The sequence below is a fragment of the Helicoverpa armigera genome, chromosome 16, assembly GCF_030705265.1.
Source record: "Helicoverpa armigera isolate CAAS_96S chromosome 16, ASM3070526v1, whole genome shotgun sequence".
Classification (NCBI taxonomy): domain Eukaryota; kingdom Metazoa; phylum Arthropoda; class Insecta; order Lepidoptera; family Noctuidae; genus Helicoverpa; species Helicoverpa armigera.
The window spans coordinates 9,082,597-9,105,415 of record NC_087135.1 but is presented as its reverse complement, the minus strand read 5'-3'; the positions used below and the strand labels follow the sequence as shown (position 1 = coordinate 9,105,415).

General features: G+C 35.2%; 2 protein-coding genes and 1 long non-coding RNA gene across 3 annotated transcripts in view; 1 reads left to right on the top strand and 2 right to left on the bottom strand.

Annotated features, from left to right (window-relative positions):
• LOC135117921 (uncharacterized) overlaps positions 1-22,819 on the bottom strand; it is a 343,287-nt gene that overhangs the window by 188,511 nt on the left and 131,957 nt on the right. The gene's annotated exons all lie outside the window — the stretch shown is intronic.
• Positions 32-2,740, bottom strand: LOC110372197 (uncharacterized). Its single transcript, XM_064038391.1, has 4 exons — positions 2,701-2,740; positions 1,131-1,323; positions 522-632; positions 32-182 (listed from the first exon to the last, which is right to left on the bottom strand). Exons 2-4 carry the CDS (start codon positions 1,303-1,305, stop codon positions 112-114), a joined length of 357 nt encoding a protein of 118 aa, XP_063894461.1. The 5' UTR covers positions 1,306-1,323; positions 2,701-2,740; the 3' UTR covers positions 32-111.
• Positions 6,658-22,469, top strand: LOC110372128 (uncharacterized). The gene is made up of 17 exons (XM_064038370.1): positions 6,658-6,774; positions 8,560-8,621; positions 9,831-10,000; positions 11,662-11,822; positions 13,173-13,585; positions 14,157-14,380; positions 16,807-16,909; positions 17,135-17,259; positions 17,495-17,785; positions 17,867-18,154; positions 18,233-18,729; positions 18,802-18,985; positions 19,110-19,305; positions 19,922-20,688; positions 20,838-21,030; positions 21,450-21,560; positions 22,336-22,469. Exons 2-17 carry the CDS (start codon positions 8,579-8,581, stop codon positions 22,404-22,406), a joined length of 3,837 nt encoding a protein of 1,278 aa, XP_063894440.1. The 5' UTR covers positions 6,658-6,774; positions 8,560-8,578; the 3' UTR covers positions 22,407-22,469.

Here is a 22,819-nt window from a genome sequence, read left to right as displayed (position 1 = left end):
AAGAATATTGAGACAAAAAGATCGACTACAGATACATTATTTATTTAGTACTGAAAAATAAAAACCATTGTACCTAAAAAACTAAAAAAGAAGTGCTTAGTTCTATGTTCTTTATTTCAATGTGAAATGCTCTAGTTTATGTCCAACAGCATTGAAGATACTTTCCGTTGTGCAAGGAATGTCTGGAAAATTAAAAAATAATTAGTTTATATTTTATTTGTTTACTTCATTGAACATCCTTGTCATGTTATTTCTTGGCTGTCATTGAACATCCTTGGCTATTGTTACGGGTAGTCAGAAGCCAGTAAGTCTGACACCAGTCTAACCAAGAGGTATTGGGTTGCCCGGGTAACATGATTGAGGTCAGATAGGCAGTCGCTCCTTGTAAAACACTGGTACTCAGCCGAATCCGATTAGACTGGAAGCCGACCCCTACAGAGTTGGGAAAAGGCTCGGGAGATGATAATGATTTTATTTATTTGTGCTTATATCTGGGAATGTATAAACGTAAGCTATCATACCTATATCGAACCATGTGTCTTCGTAGCCGGCTTGCAAGCGAGCGGCACGGACGGCTTCGCGAGCGGCGTGAAGGAATACGGTTGCTAGGCATGTCGATGGCTCACCGGTTGCTGTAGGCAAGTTTATAATATAGTTCTTTGTATAAAAATAAGTCATAAGTTTAAAAGTTCCGAGTCAATAAGAAACGATTCGTTTTGCTTTACGATTTGAGTTTTGCGAAAGAAATCGTTTTTGCATGCGCACTGCTTTTGTCATTGAGAATGCTCGATTGCGCTCGGTGTGAAATAATAAGAGGAGCCGACCGGCTCCGATTGTGTATTTTTTCTTGATGTTTGGCTTCGTTTGCATGCTCTTTAATGCTCGCGCAGCCGATCGGCTCCGGTCTTTGTGAAAAGAAAAATGCGCGCCGATGCTCTCCGACTCGGTCTATCTGAACGGACCCTTACTCTACATACTTTTTTTTCATTAACACTCCATATCACTCAACAAGTGACAGACTGGTTGAGTGATATTAAGAGTATGGGCAGTTTTCTTGACAAAATAGCATATAATATAACCGCACCAGTTAAAAGAAAAACAAGAAAAAACGTTAGTGTACAAAATAATACCTTTGGACTGCAAAACACCCAGTTCATTCTTAGCATTGCGACGGAAATAAATCCTCATATCAGAAGGAATGTCTTTAATTCCCGGGATCTTGTAATTCCATGTTCTATCAGTTAGAAGCTTGCCAGTGGCTCCGTCGTAAATGAGATGTTCTGATGTCCAGTAGCCTAATCCCATTATAAATGCGCCTTCGATCTGGAAGGATTTAAGATTCATAGAAGATGCTCAATTTTCGATAGAATAACAGCTAACATAACATATTTCGGATGCGAGCAGCCGAAAATCGATCTCAGTGGTACAATTTTAGTTAGCTGATAGTTTGTTTAAGTTCATGTGTCAGTATGAAGATGAATGGTAGTACGCCCATTACAAATACTAGTACTAGTAGTACTAGCTTTTACCCGCGGCTTCGCTCCCGTCAACTGACTTAAACCTTGAACCTTCTCCTGACAATAACAAACACAACAAAAAAAGAATTAGCCAAATTGGTCCAGGCATTGTTGAGTTATGCGCTTACCAACACATTTTGCGATTCATTTTTATATTATAGATTTAGCCGGCATCAGACCGACTGAAAAATTTGATTGGAATTAAGATTTTCTTTGAAAATATTTTGCCAACCATCGGGTCAACTATCGGCCGACGGTTTTGTCTGTAGTGTTTGGGTGAGTATATACTTATTTGCAGTGGATTGCAGACTCCTATATTGTACCGCCGGCTGCTTGTCGCCATTAGATGCTGGAATATCTCTCCGTAAGCGTATTAAATGTCAACCTAAGTAGGTATATCACATACCCCAGGATAGTGTAGCTTTCAAACATTGAAAGATTTTTTCAAATCGTTTTTGCAGTTTCAAAACATAGAGAGACAAAAAAAAACATTTTTATTCTGACAAAATGTTAAGTTTAGATTAAGGTAAAGTTGGGATATGCGTATGAGGACGTTGATTATGTATATCACGTTTAGGTTGAACGAAACGATCACAAAATAACATGCACTAATAAAATTATGTAAAAAGCTGTGTATTATTATGGACAAATAGTAATTTTATTCATTTAGTGATTTAACTATAAAAGCTAAAATATAAAAAATAAATAATATAGGCATAGTTAGCATTGAGTAATGTTCGGAAGTTACTGTTTTGTACAAAAACTAAAATCTGAATAGAAATAATAAACGAGTACCTACATAACTCGTAAAAAACTTCAGATGATAAATTGCGGTCCTTACATTTAAGTTTATCAACCTTTACATTAAGCGAGCTTAATTTTACAGTATTTTACCTATAAAAAAATCCTTTAAAAATCGAAATCATTTTTAACAAACGATAAGCTGGCTTACCTATTCCAAAATAAAGTTATCTGACAGAGAAAAATAATCATATCATCAAATCATCAGGCTTCTAGTCTAACCGGATGTAGCTGTGTACCAGTGCTTTACAAGGAGCGACTGCCTTATCTGACCCCCTCAACCCAGTTACCCGGACAACCCAATACCACTTGGCCAGACAAAAAAAAAATTAATACTAAGTTAAAAAGTCGAGAAAGTTCTAAAGTATTGAATGTTACATACCTTTTCTTAAGACGTCTGTAAGTAAGCCAAGTGACCTAATGAGAGCAGAGAAGAAATGATGAGCAATAAATAAAAAGCAGTATTTACACATTCGCCGTATAATTTTATCAGAGTTCCGTTTCCCCTTACGGAACCTTTTCATTATTTTTTTTGTATCATGCTTTTTAAATAGTTAAGGCCTTTTACTTTAAATCTTTTTATAAATGTATGCGCTATGCCAGTTCCGATGTCCAAACGGATTCTATTCAAATTATTTTGTCCCGTCCCATCTGACAATGAGAGTGATTAAATAGAAATTGAACCGGTGTCTGCGCGGGCACTATATTCTGTGTCCTATAATGTTTGCTAATTGATATTTCTTCTTTTTTCATACAAAAGTATTGCAATTATGCACTTAGTTCTCATCTTCACTTCTCTGCACTGTGGGTGCAGCGTTGGGTGTGTCAGACTGTCACTAGTTGAAGGCCTCCTTTGTTTTTATAAGAGGTCTCTGAGTTTCAGGCTCAAGGCTCGAGAGAGCGATAGTCAAGCTCGATGGGTTGTAGTCAGTAAGTCTGACACACCCTCCCGTTACACTCACATCGAGAGAGGTCATCTGATGAGTAACCATATCAAAAAAAAAATCTTATACACTAGAGCATAATGTAGGTCCCGGCTGTCATTGAACACCCTTGACAGTCGTTACGGGTAGTCAGAAGCCAGTAAGTCTGACACCAGTCTAACCAAGAGCTATTGGGTTGTCCGGGTAATTGGGTTGAGGACGTCAGATAGGCAGTCGCTTCTTGTAAAGCACTGGTACTCAGCTAAATCCAGTTAGACTGGAAGCCGACCCCCACATTGGGAAAAGGCTCGGAGGATGATGATGACTAGAGCATAATGGCAGAAGTAAAGATAAGAAATAAGTGCCACTTGCACTACTCTATTACATACATAAATTATTATTAATCTATGGCGAATTCCTCCGTTCTTTAAATATCACGTGAGTGAAAATTATAGTGTTTAATTGAACATGCAAAAGAAGGAAAATATAGGTATTGTATCAAGTGTTTAGCTCTTTGTAGTTCATAAGCGAATGTCTGTTTGATTAAGATATTAGCATAATTACAGTGCCATGTGAACATAACGTGTCCGCAAGTCATCTCTTCGTGCAGAAATTGTAAACATATTTATTGAGATTTAGATGATTCATTGAACAGCATTTTGCAGTGCGCGGGCGCGGAACGCGGACGCGGGTAGAACGGGTGAAACCGCTGGCAGATGTTACTGCCACCCGTGTCCCATGGGAATTACTTCACGAACCCACAAAAGAAAGTTGCCTATAATCTGCTTCTATAAATGGGATTTAAAAACTGAAATATTTTTCTGCTTATTGGCTCGTTCAAGCAAAAACACATAAAAAAAGTATTTAGCTTTATAAAAGTAGCATAAAACATTCCAACAGGTATCGTATGGTTCTATTTGACAAAGTTAAAGCTCTCATAATAAATAAACCTTTTTTTAGTAGCGGTGAGGGTGTCAGACTCTTATAAAAACCGTCGTGTTCCGTTGTAGGCCTTTTATGTACCAGGGCCGCCGTAACACTTTCGAACAATCCCGCAGCCCCGGATAATAAATAAATCTCATAATATATTTTTGTAAGCATTCTTGAAAACAGGTGCTTCTGCTCTGATAATATAAAAAAAAAACTTCACGTGACATTTATGTGACACTATTATTTAGTCAGTTGCAAATAATTTAAGCGAACTAACCTATGAAATATTAATATTTTGGTTAATTATGCGTTCACTATTTACTTAATCAACACACATGAAACTGCATTTGTTCTGCAAAATGTCTTGTTAATGTAAATAATGAAAACTTCTAGGTACACAAATATTTTATTTCTCTAGATATTTCGAAAAAAATAAGGCACACCATACATAAATATGTATGACATGTATCATATTTAAATAGTTCCAAGACTCTTTAAATTAAATAATTATGGTGAATTTCTCCTCCGTGACGGTGAAGAATCGAGAACTTTTAAGAAAGGAGGTTTTGAGAAATTATTTTAATGTCAAGTAAGCCTTGGCAAGTTCTTATAAAAATCTAATAATTTCTCACACACAAATACAACTTTCACTTTTGTTTTCTTTTTCTCCTCAAAGTCAAAGTCAAATCATTTATTTCATTTAGGCCTTTACAAAGCACTTATGAATGTCAAAAATATAACTAAGTTTGATTCTAGTTGCCTCAATTTAAGACTTAGATTTAAGCGGTTAAAAAGTGTACCTGCGCGAATCGGTGATCAATTTTTGCTCGCGAACAAATATGGTGGAAACTTGCCAATAAACATAATTTTGTATTGAATTCAGATTTTTCATTCTTTAATGATTGTTTGCCTTGATTTCAAGCAAGACAAGGAAATTTCCACAAGACCTATATAAAAACAAGCCCTTCAGTTTATAATACCTGCAACTAATCTGTAATACCTGTAATAAACCTAATAACACGTTCTTCTTATTTACCTGGGCAATAAGACAGGCATTGTTTATGCATGCTCACGCGCAGAAATCTGTAATTATGTCATACAATTAAGATATACTAGTTGTTTTCGCTTCGTTTTACACAGATTTTAGGGGGGGGTCTTAGGCAAATAAAAACATCGGGATTAAATAATATTAATACCTGTAACTGAAAGTTTTTAAATACATGAAGGCAAAACCAGGCGTTACTTTAGCCAGTAAGGGTACGGTGCCACCGACCCGAAGTGGCGGATTGTCCATGAGAATTTTCTCACTGCAACAAAGAAAAAATAAGTGACATGTCGTGGCCAAAGACCCAATCCTGGCAGGTAATGCCAATGAAGTTATAATGGTATTTATTTATGTAGTAGGCATTATATGCCATTTATTATGTACAAATATATAGTTACCTTAGCAGTAATAATTTTACCGTTGTATCGTGTCAGCTTAACAAACAAATTCACATATTTTATTATATTAGTGAAAAACATTGCATAGGAGACTACCACGGTGTATGAGCAAGTAATTACCTTTTGATGTGATTTTAATGAGACTCTATACAGTATCTTTCAAAAGGTATGTTTGGACGGAAATAATTCCGTTTTTGATCAGTAACTAAATGGGAATTATTTAGCGTATATTATGGGTTTAGGGTTTTTTGGAGCGTGTCATTAAATAGGCTTGAAATTATATTTAATGAAAAAAAACGCAAGTTCTTTTATGGAAAAAAATTATCTGTACAATAGGTACCTAAATTCACCGAAAATATAAACGTCAGTTTTCTTAAAACTATTGTGTACTATGAATTTTTACATTCAATTTTCTAATTAAACAGTTGTATTAAGATAATCAGACGTTTATGTTTTCGGTGAACTGAGGCCTAAGCTGACTAAAGAGTAAAAATTTTTGTCAATATTTCAAAGAGAAAAAGTTAATGAATATGCTAGGTTATAATATCTTAGTTAACTGGAATGTTTCAATTTTTATTTATTTAAGCTTTATTTGGACATGATTAAACTAACATTAACAAATTGTTGTATGCTGTAATTGTTACATTAAAACAAAGGAAAAACAATAAAAAACATAGTTAATTTAAAACTTAGCCAAAATATAAAATAGTAATAGATTGTGTATTAATAAATAAAATAGTAATTTGCTGTGCCCGACAGGGTCCATGTGAACTATTTATAAGTACTACCACCTAAGAATACATGTGGAAAGCAATAATAGATTCAAAACTATAACTCCTTATAAAATACTATTTAAAAATCTATTGAAGAAGCTTATTTACTTGTAAGACAGAAACTAACCGCTTATAAGCACTTCCTTCGCACTATGACATTTTAATTATAGTTAAGCCTTTTTTACCATATACTTATATTAATGTAGTATACAAATAACTAGTGAGATAACTATGATTCAGCAGTTACCATAGCGGCCCGTGGCCAGTCTAATCCTATTGGTAAACGGACAAAGTCGTGTTCTAAGCATATAGATAAGTAGTGGTTTTATTAGAAAAATACATTATTTTGTGGTGGGGTAGGCGGTCTTGTTGTGCTTAACTTTTCATGTAAGTTTTCGTAATTTTTTTTTTATATTATGGTTCTTTTTTCCTTAATCAATTTGTTGTTTTTTCGTTTCGATTAATTAATTTTGAAAAAAAAGGGAATGGTTTAATATTGAATAATGTTATTAAGTAAGTATGATTAACGTAAGGCTTCTTTGGGTTATCAGGTGAAACGTTTTTTTACAAGGAATTAATAAAATAAGACATATTGTTTATGTATTTTTAAACAAACTAATAATAAGAAAAGCATGCACAAATGTTTAGTTTTATAATTTCTGTTTTATAAAAAATTGCATAGGTATATTACTCGGGAAGAGTGTAACTTTCTAACAGAGAAATAGGAAAGATTTTTTTTAATCAGGTATGTAGTTTCGGAGTCTTTAGGTTAAATTTTTTTTAATCCCTTTTATATTATATGGTTTAGATAGAGGAACAGACAAATCTTAGCTCTGACGAAGTTAAAAAATAAATTTTGTAATACAACATTTTAGTGATAATAAAAAAAACACTCATCCGAACTTATATTTACAATCTAACATAAATTAACTAATCAATCAAAAAAACTGGAGTCCAAAGTCTAACTTAGAGCACAAAAAAACTGGAATGTCACGAATGAAAACAAAGAACTAGACGGTTTGTTTTTCTATATAAAGCCTAGGCCGTTTAGTGATGCAATCATTATTAGGGTTCCGTACCCAAAGGGTAAAACGGGACCCTGTAGTTTTCGCTCCTCCGTCCGTCCGTCCGTCTGTCACCAGGCTGTATCTCATGAACCGTGATAGAAGAGAGCTGAAATTTTCACAGATGATGTATTATTGTTGCCGCTATAACAACAAATACTGAAAACTAGAATTAAATAAATATTTTGGGGGGCTCCCTTACAACAAACGTGATTTTTTTGTCCGTTTTATACTTATATCGGTACGGATACCTTCGTGCGCGAGTCCGACTCGCACTTGGCCGGGTTTTTTTAAAGGTTCTTTAGAGAAACCAGAAAATATGTTGACAATAAAAATTAGTAGGTACGGTTTTTATAGACTGTCTCGTATGTTACCCAGCCTTCAAGGTTCCCTGCTTACAACTTTGGTTTTATGTACGCATGTAGAAACTTGGCTAAAACAACTATAAAAACTTAAAAGCGGACTTTATTGAAAACTTTCTGAAAATCAATCATATAATAATTTTGCAACTTTATAAAAAACCGGGGGTTTTCTTTTGTAATTTGATTACAATATCAACTAAAAGATCTAAACTGCGTCACAAACTAACTCACTTTCGCATAAATCATTAATATTAGTATCTAAGGATCACGAGTGATACCGCTGTGATCAACCAGTGCTTAGATATACTTGAACTACTAGACTAGTCTATCATTAATAAATATTATGCATGACACACATTGATTTACATAAAAACTTGTTCAACCTAGAGTATTAAATGCACTGTGTCCATAAAACATTAATTTAGAAAATAAAACACGGTCGAATTGCGAACCTCCTTTTTTGATGTCGTGTTTCGGATGGCACGTTAAACTGTAGGTCCCGGCTGTTAGTGAACATCCTCGGCAGTCGTTACGGGTAGTCAAAAGCCAGTAAGTCTGACACCAGTCTAACCAAGGGGTATTGGGTTGCCCGGGTAACTGGGTTGAGGGGGTTGATAGGGCAGGCGCTCCTTGTAAGACACTGGTACTCAGCTACATCCGTTTAGACTGGAAGCTGACACCAACATAGTTGGGAAACAGGCTCGGAGGATGGATGATGGTTAAAAATAATACTTATTTATTTCTAGGTGAACAAACAAAACCAATATGGCGGCTATAAAGTTCAAGATCAATGGAAAAGAGTATACAGGTAAGAATTTTTTGAAAAAAAACTTCCCATTAATCTCACAATCTCCAATATTAAAGTGCCTTACGAGTAATACTTACTAATTTCATGATCATTTTTATGAGGAAAAAGTCTTTATTTCCGCTTATGCAAAAAAAAAACATATATGGGGAATTCCTATGTCCATAAAAATTATCACATTCGTGTATACCTGTTAATAAAAAGAACAAACTTTCATAAGTGCCATGTTGCTATTAAAATGCTAGTTTCTAAACAAATAAAAGGTCACACAGTCTATTCGAAGACGAAAGGTTATTCCTACAAGTAATATTTGGTGCAACATTCGAATATCTTTATGTACTTACTTGCATTTACATCTTCACCCACACATGTATAGTCAACTTCAGGTCAGTGGTAACAGTTTTATAGGAAAATCGTACTTATTACTATTGAGTTAAGGTGCATGACAGTTACCACTGATGTGCAGTCTACTGTACACATGACCTGAGAAATATCTTGTATTCCGAATATTGGTTTGAAGTGATTTCCTAAGCCAATCCCTAGATATCGCTTCAACGCTTCCTGCGTATTTCTGTTGACCTTAGCACGGGCATTGATCATATAGGGCAAGGATATATAGGATGCATCCCAAGAGATTGACAGATCAATAAATACGGTATTAGAGGAGTTTGCTCAACACTCAAGGGCTACTTGCAAACAATTGACTCCAAATCCATACTCAAGAGGAGACTTATAAGCACTTAAATTGATGCAACAAGGACTCCCTTGAAGTATAGCACCGTATAATTTGAAAACAAATGCACCTTTGCCGCACGGCAGCCGCACTAAACGATACGAGCAATTTAAAGGAACTAAGTGTTGATGCCTTATATATTTATACCTTATACCTTTTTTAGATCGTTTATGAAATTTCTTTAATTCACTATTTTTTTAATAGATAGATAGATATATGTATATACTCTTTATTATGTACACCAATTAAAATACAACAAAAAGCAAAACTAAAGATTTTAAAGTTGGTGACCACGATGGACGGTCTTATCGCTAAAAGCGATATCTTACAGACAACCTTTGGATGCATTGAGACAAAAGGACCATACAGCAAAAATAACCATGCAGCAGTTTTGGTTTGAGTATATTTTTTTGAAACCCTAAAGGAATAGCTTATTAAGCAGATAATGTATGTTCTGAGAAAAATGTATTTTATTCCAGTGGATGGTAAATTCGGTCCGGACGTGTCTCTGAACGAGTACATTCGCTCGGTGGCTGGGCTGCGCGGCACGAAGGCGATGTGCCACGAGGGCGGCTGCGGCGCGTGCGTCGTCGCCGCGCGCGCAGCTCTGCCGCCAGACAACCAGCTCAAGACATTTGCTGTCAACTCTGTGAGTCCATACAACAATACTTCTGACTTGCTGTACTTAATTATTAATCCTTAACGTGAGCCAGGATTTTTATACTGCTCTGGTATCTGTTAATTCTAACCAAATGACTAATTTAGCTGTATTTATTAGGTTTGTTGAGATATATATAATTTCTAGTGTTATATTAAGTGGTTAGTATCCTAATCCACCTTCTCATCTGCAACGCAGAATTATTTTATTCGTATGTATTAACATTTAAATGTCGAATATCGTCAATTAATTATAACAACAGACTGTGAGGATATAAATCATTATTTTGTTTTTAAAACACATTTTATATTTAGTTTTTGCAAGCTCGAAAATAATTTATTATGCTCATCTAGTTAATGGGTACTATTACCGTCTGACCCTGAACAAACATTAATAATGGTTTTCTAGCGGATTGTCAGTTACGGCGACTGTTCTTATGTTAGGAGATCAGCTAGTTGCGCAGGACATATTATTATTCCTTCGTTCTAATAGCCAACACGACCGGAGAGAGATTTGTCTCAGAAACAACATTAAAGTGCTCTCCAATTCACTGGTGTATCATCAACTTCCATGTCCGGGCTACCTTGTGAATGTTTCTAAAGCCTAAACTTAGTTCTAATAAAAGTGATTTCTCCGCGACCCGAGAATGGGCCCCGAGACTTCGGGCAAAGTAGTCGTTTAGTTTATGCTATGCGACACTAAGTAGACCAACGAGGCGGTTAATTTTAACAACAAACGAACATTACATGTGCGAGTATAGTAGAAAAATAATAATATAAATTTTCTCATCACTATTTGACCTATCACAATACAAAATGATGCACATACAATGTTACTTATAAATAACAAATCACGCCATCATTATAATATTGCAAAATTGCCCCTTACAGTTTTTTTTATAAAAACCGGCTAAGTGCGAGTCGGACTCGCGCATGAAGGGTTCCGTACCATTATTTAGAAAATGAGCAAAAAAATACGTTTGTTGTATGGGGGCCCCCAAAATATTTATTGTATTCTAGTTTTCAGTATTTGTTGTTACAACAGAAATACATCATCTGTAAAAAAATCTACTCTCTACGTATGACGGTTCATAAGATACAGCCTGGTGACAGACGGACAGACGGACAGAGGAGCGAAAACAATAGGGTCCCGTTTTACCCTTTGGGTACCGAACCCTAAAAACGTATTGAGGAAAACCACTATGTTTAATTCGGTTCAAAGTACCAGTTGTATATAAACGTTCTTACGCGTACCGAGTATTACATGATTACACAGTATTGCATAAAAAGATGGCGCCTAATTGTTAGTTTTTATGCCTTACATGAAGGCTTCGTAGACGTTTTTATGCTTGACTGCTTTTTGTTAACCTTGGTAGGCGGTGAAAAAATGGTGATGCAACTTTCTATGTACCTATATAATTATGGTTTTTTAGGTGTCTTTCTCAGATTTTTTTAAGGAAAAGTTATTTTTAACGAGAATTATAAATACTCTCTTAATTTTAATGTCTCGTGAGACTGTGTCGGAAATGCTACCCATTTAGCTAAAAAAATCATGACGTTATCCCGATGACATGCAGAATTTGGACACCCACATTTTGTTCATCTCTGCCTAATTCAAACCCTAGCAATTAATTCTCTATTGTTGTATTGCAGTGTTTGGTATCAGTACTATCCTGTCATGGCTGGGAGGTGACAACCGTGGAGGGTGTAGGGAACAGAATCAAGGGCTACCACGACATACAGAGCAGACTGGCCAAGTTTAACGGCACGCAGTGTGGGTACTGCACTCCTGGATGGATCATGAATATGTACAGGTAAGAGAATGAATAGAAATGTCCAATTTTTGAAAATTCTAGCTGTCTCCGGTGGTTTCACCCTCGACAAAAGAGAGATCTTTTTCCTCACCCGGATAAAAAGTAGCTTAGCTTCTCAGACTCGAAATTATTTATATTTTATCATTGAAATCTTTTCAATAGTTTTGGTTTTAAAGTGGACACAGTCAGAACTTTACGCACATGTACACAATATTTTTACACTAACTTCGATATTACAAGACGACAGCATATTAAGCAACAATATAATTAAGGTACTGAAACTCAAAAAACATACTCTTGTTCTGAAAAATCTGAATCTGAATATTCAAAAATTTACAAAACTCAATCTGTAGCTAGCACTTCAGTGTTCCAGATATTTTAATACACTTAAGAGCAATCGAATTGGGGCAGTCCGAAAAATTCAAAGCTAGAATACCACGTGTTTTGTAGACTGATCGAGCTACCCAATATAGTCAGATTTTGATGATCATAATACAATAGTTCCATAATTTTTTTGCTTTATCTTTATAAAATAATTTATTAATTTTGAAACTGAAACAACAAAAAAATTTCAAAAAGATACCTAATTTGTATTTAAAATTCAGTACACTAATGCGATGATTCAATCGAAACACTGCGGATTCTTGGTACGCTAGAACAATAAAAATCAATTTTAAATCTAAATCTAAATTGTTCATGAGTGAACCGCAAAAACTTTAAAGAAATCTACATTTTCCTGACTTGCAGACAAAGTCAAATATCTCTACAGAATCGAGTACCTACCAAATAAACGATTTTGTCAAACCTACACAATTCTGTATCATTTTTCCTAAGAACGTGGCGGGAATACTTAATATTTTTACGATGCCATAAAAAGACGAATTGAAGTAGGTCGCAAGACTTTTCGTATGATCTTCGAATGTTCAGTAATTTATTTTTGTAACAGCAATACCTTGTGAAATACTGTGCCATATATATTTTACTCAGATAAACTCATAAAATCCATATCTTCGCACAGAAGCGTTAGTTCAGTGAAATTGACTCTTGGTTATTAATTTTCTAAAGAGTTGAGTATTGTTTACTAATTTAAAAATGATATATTGAATTTTGAGAACCCGTTTTTACTGCTACGAAATGTAAAAGCATTTTATTGTCATAAAAATATAATTTATTAGTTGTAAACACTTGTGTTTAAGGTAATATTCTTTCTCAAAAAAGTATTTTATTGTTACCAATATCATGATTTAAAGCTGCTATAAAAAATCATACAAAAAATATTAATTTCTTATCCAGTATACAGTATACTGAGAATTCACACATGTGTTAAATGAAGAATATTTGTATTTCCAGCTTATACGAATCGAAAAAGAAAACACTAACTTCAGTGGAGGTAGAAAATTCTTTCGCCAGTAACATGTGCAGGTGTACCGGCTACAGACCAATAGCCGATGCTTTCAAAACTTTCGCTAAAGACGCTGACCAAAAACTCCTTGACAAACTATGTGATCTCGAAGACCTAGCTATTCTCAAGCCTTGTGGACTAAAATGTGCAAAAAAATGTTCGCACAAAAACAAATGTTTGAAAGATGACAATAATGATAAGAAGGACAATGGATTACATGAATTTGTTCATGTAAGTGATGAAAAAATGTTGGTCGTGGAAGCTGGAAAGCATAAATGGTATAAAGCTTATAATTTGAGCGATGTCTTCAAAGCTATGAGTGTGGGAGATTATAAGTTAATCGCAGGCAATACTGGTCAAGGTAAGGAGTATGTTTTGCGTAGCACAAAAGTTCAAGGTTATCCACTTTTTCTGTAATACCAATATGAGTACTTATGATACTTATATTTTTTGCTGCATTCCACTCTTAAAGTGATGATCAGTTTTTTCTATGCCATGTTTTCTTAATGCATACACATACAACTTTATATATTTTAGTTTTATTTACGACTAGCCATTTTTACGCGGTTTTACCCGCGGCCCGTGGAAACTACAGCCCATAACGGGATAAAATATAGCCTGTTTTTTGGGAAGGGTGTAGCTTTCCAGTAGTGAATTCCAGCATAACTCAAATCGGTTCACGTTTCAGTCGTTTCAGAGTATACCTAAACATACATTGATTCCTCTTTACTATGTTCGTTTAGAAGTATTGATATTATCGGCAAAAATTGTTTTGGTAGTCAATATATATATATATATACAATTAAAATATTCAACGCTCTAGCCTCCAACAAAAATTCATACACCCAGTAAAACCAATCACTTTGATACTGCCAATAACTTTTATAGCTTAAATATTCAAAAGTCATAGAATAACCGATTCGTTTGTACAGGTATTTACCACGTCACGGAATATCCTACCAACGTGATAGACATATTTAATGTAGCTGAAATAAAAGGCCACAATATTGATGTAAACTTGGTCCTGGGTGCCGGCATGCCATTGTCTGATATGATGGAGCTTTTCCTAAAGCTTTCAGCTGAGAAAGAGGAATTTTCTTATTTGAAACAGTTTTACGATCACATGGATTTAGTAGCCCATATTCCTGTGAGAAACGTACGTATAAACTTCTCATCAGTCGTTCAACAACTCGCATTTCACTTCGATTCGTAATGTCATTTCATACTTTAGGGGACGTAGGGGAGGGATGGGCACTTTTTCACATTTATTGCATAAAAAATCAGATTTTACAGATAATCAACTTTTATTGCCATTTCTTATGTTTGGCTAGATAAAATCAAAGAGCTATCCTAAAAATTACAATCAGTTTCAACATTACGAGATATTTAAACGGTTTAAATAAAACCGTCGACACGTCAAAATTTTGTTTAGTCTAACATGCTTTAGTTGGTACTTACGTAGTGTTTAAAGTTACTTTTTGCTTTTTATAGGGTTTATCGTTTATAACATTTTATCATAATAATTGCGTACTTTTTTGGGTCGGGGGTTTTTTTAAATTTATAATTTTATTTTATTTCATGGTTTTTTAAAGGAGCTCCTTAATTTTTCCTTCTTTTTATGATGGGTTCGCTATATGCGATCTCAGCCAAAGGAAGCTGTTTAACAATCCTCATGACAAACTGGCTCTGGGAGAATTGCACAGATTGAGAAACAATAAAGATGGACCTTTGTTGATCCAGGGTTATATACCATTCTAGGGTTTCATCCGCCACATCCCATTTCCAGCATTAGGTTCTCGTCAATTAGAAACATGAAGAAAACTAGTCAAGACAAATTAAACGAGCCCAAACTCGATGGGTTTACTAAAAGGCAGTTCAGGGTTACGTCTCCTATCTTCGTGTCCTAACAGCAGACCAGCTCAGTGGTTCCAGAAGACATTAGTATTTCAAATTTTAGATCCCACATATGCTTGCAAGTAAACTGAGCGTGTAACATTCCTATCACACCTAACAAACGAGCTGATGACCTTGAAGACCTGAACCGATTTCCACCAAACATAGCTAAGAACACTCCCGAATGACATTCCTTTTAAACAAAAAAAACCGCATTACAATCGGATCATCCGTTTGGGAGCTACGATGCCACATACACACACACACACACAGACACGTCAAACTTATAACACCCCGTCGTTTTTGCGTCGGGGTTTAAAAAGAATGGTTTGCGACGGGAAATTCCTAAAGATTTAATATAACGAGCAATACAAGAGGTATCAAAAGGTTAAAAATAAAATTAACAGCTGATAAATATGGAGTCCCTAGATCAAGTTGGCAACGGTACCTGAAACAAGATTCTATAAAGGATTTTAGCGCAGATTTATAACCTCACAAATTTTCACTGAAGAAGAAGAACAAAAATTTACAAATTATACATTACATGGTATGTCCAAGCCTCCCTACCATAGGGAGCATTGGACACTTTTGACTTAGTTTATAAAAAAAAATCGGTAAAAAAACTTAAGTAAAACGGTTTTATCTTATGTGCACTGAAAACTAGAAAATAAAAAATAGTTACTTACCTGTCAACCTACGTAGGTGGTCCCGGTCATATTAGACTAAAATAAAACGTGGGGCCCATAAACTATTGCTGTAGTACCTATTCTAGAGGTATAATAGGTGTGGATTGCATCGACTTACTATAATCGTAACTGGAGATTTTGACAATCAATCATTAATAATAGAAAATACACATACCTTTCATTAGTTTTCTCTTTATAACGATCCGAAACCGCAACAAAATATTTAAGTACTTTTACGAGTGTTTGTTCTTGACAACTCACAGAAATGACAGATAGTCTATGGATGAACACCGTTACCAGTCGGTAACGTAAACTACCCAATAAAAACTATGATCAAATCAGAATAAAAGGACCCCCCTTTTATTCTGATTTGATCATGTCTCAACTGCCCATCTCTCCCTACCTCCCTATAGATAGACAGATTTTGGCAGATCTGTCAAAACTCGAGTTTAATTTAGTTCAACTTGTCAACACGCTCGATAGTGTAGCGCTAGTGTAGTTTGACAATGTCAATCACGAAACTTTAAGGTAGAATTCCGTGGGTCGCGATTGTCGCAGCCGCGCGCGACAAAAGTCAACCTATGAAAATGTATGGCACCGCTGCCGAGGGCCGCGACAGTCGCGCGCGGACGACGAACTTCGTGAGCCGCTCGCGGCCGTACGCTTCTCAACATGGTCTAGCGCTTAATAACATCTATAGAATTTTAGTAAAACCAGAATTAAATTGTTGACAATGCCGCGAGCAGCTTACGAAATTCGTCGGCCGCGCGCGACTGTCACGGGCCTCGGCAACGGTGCCATACATTTTCATAGGTTGACTATTGTCGCGTCCACGGAATTCTACCTTTAGATCGAAGTCGAAGTGAGAGTGATGTCGAAGTGAGTTGTGATATTTTATAGAATCGACATGCAGTTCATAAAATCCTAATAATTTTTCTAGATATTTTTTTCAACTGTAAAAGAATTTCTAGGTTCTGAAAACTTTGGTGGTTTTATGTTTCAGATCGGAACAATCGGTGGCAATCTTTATCTAAAACATTTCAAAAACGAATTCCAATCAGACGTATTCCTACTTTTTGAAACTGTTGGAGCTATGATAACTATTGGTAAGAATAATAGAACAGTTCCAGAAAATTCGCGAGAAATAAAGAAATATATACTAAGACATTGTAATATTAAAATATTACAAAGCCTTGATCATAAAATGAATATTTAATGTAACATAAACTTTAGGGAGACGAATAAATGAATTAAAAATGTATTGCTAACTAGTTTTCGGTGTTTCAGTATTTGAGAACTGTTATCGAGTTATAACAATTGTATGTTTTCAGCTGAAAGCGCGGAGAAAGACGTAACAATGAAGATGCCAGAATTTCTCAAGATACCAATGCAAGGGAAAATTATTAAAAATGTTATGCTACCACCGTTATCACACTGCTCTGTAAAAACTTACAAGGTTATTTACCAAGATTTTGATGTTTTTATACTGATTAAGAGATCGTCATGTCTGCCTATCTGTTTCTATTTAATGAATAAATAATATGAGTTGTTTTTAGGCTATCTTAGCCTCGCATTTTACACTCAACTCATCATGTATTTTTTTCCTAATGTGATAAATTATAACATTGTACCTTTTTTCATATTTTTTTTTCTTTATGTGATTAATTGTTATAACATTTTTACTATTGCAGATTATGCCTCGATCTCAAAACGCCCACGCTGTAGTAAACGCAGGATTCCTTTTCAAATTCCAACAAAATACCAACATTGTAGAAAGAGCTTCACTTGTCTACGGCAGTATATCAGAACATTTCATACATGCTTCAAATACTGAACAGGTGTTAGTGGGCAAAGATCTCTTTACTAATGAGACTTTACAATTAGCTTTGAAAACTTTGTATGATGAGATTGTTCCTGTCGAAGCACCGCCTGAGCCTTCAGCAGCTTACAGGAAGATGTTAGCTGTGACACTGTATTATAAGGTAAGAGAAGAAACAAACTGCAATTTCAGTTGAATATTTAATGTTTTTGGTGGAGAAACTGATCATAACACTGTCTTTTAGGCAATTCTCAGTCTCTGTCCAAGTGATAAAATGAACCCAACATACAAATCTGGAGGTGAAGCCATAAAACGCCATACATCCAAAGGCATGCAATCCTATGAAACTGACAAGAGCATATGGCCTTTAAATCAGCCGATACCAAAAATAGAAGCTTTAGTTCAGTGCAGTGGAGAAGCAGTTTTTGCAAATGATTTACCTGGAGAAAATGATGAGGTATTTGCAGCCTTTGTTACTGCTGATACACTTCCAGGCAGCGTTATTGAAGATTTCGACACTTCTGAAGCATTTGTAAGTATATTACCAAATAATTTTATTACATAAATAGAAGAGAGTAAAAAAAGTATTTCAACAATTATTTAATTACAGAAATTACCTGGAGTTATAGCCTTTTACACAGCAAAAGATATACCAGGAGATAATGTATTCACACCCAGTAACATACCCTACATGTCTGATAAAGAAGAAATACTTTGCGATAAGAAAGTCAAGTTCCATGGGCAACCAGCAGGCATTATAGTAGCAGATAGAGAGAAGACAGCAAATCATGCAGCTAGACTCGTCAAAATTAAATACTCTCCTAGTAAAAGTACTCCTTTAATGAGTATTGGCGAAGTTCTAGAATCTTCCGAAAAAGATAAACGTGTAAGAGCAGATTCAACAATAGAACCAACAGATGTTGGTCATGATGTAAAAACTGTTATTTTCGGTGAAATGGAATTGGAAGAACAGTACCATTATTACATGGAACCTCAAACATGTGTTGCGAAGCCTACAGAAGATGGAATGGAAGTATTTGCGTCGACTCAGTGGCTTGATCTAGTTAACGTAGCCGTTGCACAGAGTTTGAAAGTTCCAGTTAATAGGTGAGTTCTTAACATGATAAACGACCCATCTCATGATGATGAAGGAACTATAGGATTTTAAACTGATTTCAGTATAAATGTAATAGTCCGTCGAGTAGGAGGTGCTTACGGAGGTAAAATTTCCCGTTCTGCTCAAATAGCGTGTTCAACAGCACTGGTCACCCATTTACTGAATAGAACCTGCAGGATGATTCTACCTATGCAGACCAACATGAAGGCGATTGGTAAACGGATTCCTACGAAGAGTAACTTTGAGGTAACGATCTAAGTAAATCTTAAGGAAATGGCAGATCTTCAAAGATATCTGAAGATCCTTGGAATATTATTGTGCGAATATTTGGATAGTAGACCAGGTAATAATTATGCCGGTCTCTTTTCAGATTGGTGTAAATGCCCAAGGAGAAATACAGTACTTGAAGAATACTGTCTACCAAGATGGTGGCTCTTCTTATAACGAGACTCTCACTATGGTCACAATACAGCATTTCTACAACTGTTACAACCACAAAAGGTGGTACGTTTCAACCAACAGCGTGTTGACCGACAAGCCTTCCAATACTTGGTGTCGAGCTCCGTGTAAGTAATTTTAAGATTAATCTTTGGCACTGACACGCACTGTATCTAAAATCTAAACAGTGGGGCGACAGTCGGCCTCATGACTGGAGATTTTCTAAAAATTATTCGTCGTGAATTCAATTAAAGTTTTTAGTCGGTCTGATACCGGCTTAAAACCTGATCATTGTAATGTGTGTACTACCATTCATGTTTATATACTGATTTATGAGCCCGGGCGAAAAAAAATTGCATTGTATGGTTGTTTGTATGGTTTTGAGATCCCATAAAAACTAGGCTGTGATGTGTGTGTGAGGAATAAAATAAAATTATCGTGTAGCACATGGGTTAACAAAGTTAACTGCTTTAAAATGATGTTCACAAACAATACGTGGTCGTTAGCATTTTGATGAAGTCAAATTGGCAATCAGTACGGAACATTTTATGTAGTACTGTAAGCTGTGAAGTTACCTAATAAAATAAACAAATAAATATAGACAGCGACCTAGGTATTTTTTGTCTAATGTAGAATTTATTTCTGTTCACTTAGCATTTGAAACAAGTTACTATTCATAACGTGTGGTATGTTTGGGGTGTTAATATTTAACAGAACATTTTAATATTTAATTTGTTGTTCCAGTTTCAGCAGAAGGCGTTGCCATGATAGAACTAATAATGGAGAGAATAGCATTCAGTCTAAAGCTAGATCCAATCGAAGTCAGACTTTTAAATATGGTAGGCACAGAGAACAATCCAATCCCAGAATTGATAAACCAGCTAAAAATCGACGCAGAGTACGACGACAGAAAAAAAGAAATCGAAGAGTTTAATAAAAACAATCGATGGAGGAAAAGAGCCATCAAATTAATACCATTGACTGTTGATATATTTTACACTGGGAACTTTAACGCGCTAGTATCAATCTATCATGGTGATGGATCGGTCGTACTTACTCATGGAGGCATAGAAATGGGACAAGGTATCAATACTAAAGCTGCCCAAGTTTGTGCATACGCTCTCGGTATACCTTTGGAGAAGATCAGTGTTAAGCCCAGCAATAGTTTTACTACTCCTAATGCTATTGTAACCGGAGGAAGCGTTGGTAGTGAATGTGTTGTTTTCGCTACTAAGAAAGCTTGTGAAGTACTAAATGACAGACTTAAGCCAATTAGAGCGAAGTTAGATAACCCTTCGTGGGAGGAATTGATTGCACAAGCCTATACTGATGGAGTGGATCTTCAAGCAACTGGTATGTTTAGTTTGAGTGATACAAAGACTTATGATGTATATGCTGTAGGCATATTGGAGTTGGAAGTAGACATTTTGACTGGTAACCATGATATTTTGAGAGTTGATATTTTGGAGGATACTGGAAGGAGTTTAAGTCCTGAAATTGATGTTGCTCAAGTAGGTATCAATATATGAATTAATCTTTTATTTAGGTCAGTTTTTCATTACTTTCTCAAATTATAAAAAGGCTTACAATTTCAAATAAATATTCAGATGTCGTTTATTTTTCGCCGTTTCCATTATTTAGTTTGCAAATTGCTTCACAGATTGAAGGTGCGTTTATAATGGGTCTAGGTTACTGGACTTCAGAGAAGATCGTCTACGATGGTTCTACTGGAAAGCTGCTCACTGATAGAACCTGGACCTATAAGATCCCGGGAATCAAAGACATTCCTTCTGATATGAGGATTTATTTCCGTCGCAATGGCAAGAATGATCTTGGTGTACTGCAGTCTAAAGGTAAACAAAAAGTTTGTTACTCAAACATTAAACATACAATTTTATGTATACTTATGGTAGATTATCTTTGAACAGTTATATGATTTTTCCCGGAAAGTAATCACAACCTTTAATAATAAATCTTTCCCGAGTCTTTGTTTACATCAAAATATTTCCATAAAATCAAAAACACGCAAGTTTTCATTTTGAGTGAAAAAGGATCCTATAAAACAAACTTGCCGTTTTCCCGTGGCGTGGAAGTACTGCCTGCATGGGGAATATAGCCTATGTTACTCGTAGATAATGTAGCTTTCTAATGGTGAAAGTTTTTTTAAAATATATTCATTACAAACATACAAACAAAGTTTTCTTCTTTATAAAATTATTAGTATAGATGAAAAGTTAACAAGAATCAACTTGAATTACCTATGTTTCCACAGCGACCGGAGAGCCATCTTTCTGCCTAGCGACAGTGTTCCTCCACGCGGCTCACGCAGCGATACACGAAGCCCGTCAAGATGCTGGATACGAACATATTTGGTTTGATTTAAGTAAGTATAACATTCAAATAAAAGTTAAAACATTTACAAACTGATAGAACCTGGACACATTTACAAACTTTAAATTGTTATCTACAACTAAAGATCTATAAACTAGAATAAAAATAATAAAATGAATATTAAAAATGCATCGCTGTCCTGACTGGTAATTCTAATGAAGAATGCTAATTCTTTGTCCAAAGACCAAGAAAGCAATCTGGTCACGTGAAGCGTCGACAAGCCTTTTCGCTATGTCGTTGAACAGTAACCGAGAACTCTATCCCCAAGGTTCCACATTAAACCATGGTTCCATATTTACTCTTTAATTTAAACAAAAAAAAAAGATTTTTGTACAGTAACAATTTTTATCTGTGTCTTTAGTTTGATTAAATATGTGTATATATGTATATAATAAAACAGTTATGAACAGCCGGTGACAGGAATAGCCTAATAGCCTTCGGGCGCAGACGATATATAACAAATTATATCGTATTAATTAAATAACTTCATTAACTGTACAAACTGAAGAAGATATTAGTTAATTGGAGAAAAAAGTATCTAGCTCTTTAGGTAAAAATAACTTTCTAAAATTAATTGGAGTCGAGATAACTTAAAACACGGAAAAGGAACATAGGATAAAGAACATATGACTTTTTATTCCCTTTGAAGTGCGAAAAATAGATGTGGAGGCTTGTAATAAAAATAATGGTGTTTTCAGAACCAAGTCTTCGAGAACACTACAATTTTATTTCCTGAAAAAACTTAATTTATGCTATTTCTGTTTCAGAAACGCCCTGTACTGTTGAAAATATCTTCATGGCTGTTGGTCACAAGCTCGAACATTTTAAATTGAAATGAAATGTGTGATATTGCACACATAATGTTATATAATATTAATTATAATATGTTAATTAGAAGTTAGAAGGAGTATTATTTATTTATTTAACTCAAGAAGTCTGGGGTTTAAAATTTAATGATCCCCAGTTGCTACATTCTACAAAGTATCGTTACAATTTCATGTCATATTACGTTTGAAGGATTTACAAAAATGTAATATTAGAACTTGCTATGGCAGGAAGCCTTTAATAAAATCTTAATACAAAAGCAAATTCTAAACTTACATTAAAACCACCGTAACAATCATCATCATCATCATCTCAGCCATAGGACGTCCACTGCTGAACATAGGCCTCCCCCTTAGATCTCCACAGATACCTGTTGGAGGCGACCTGCATCCAGCGTCTTCCGGCGACCTTTATAAGGTCGTCTGT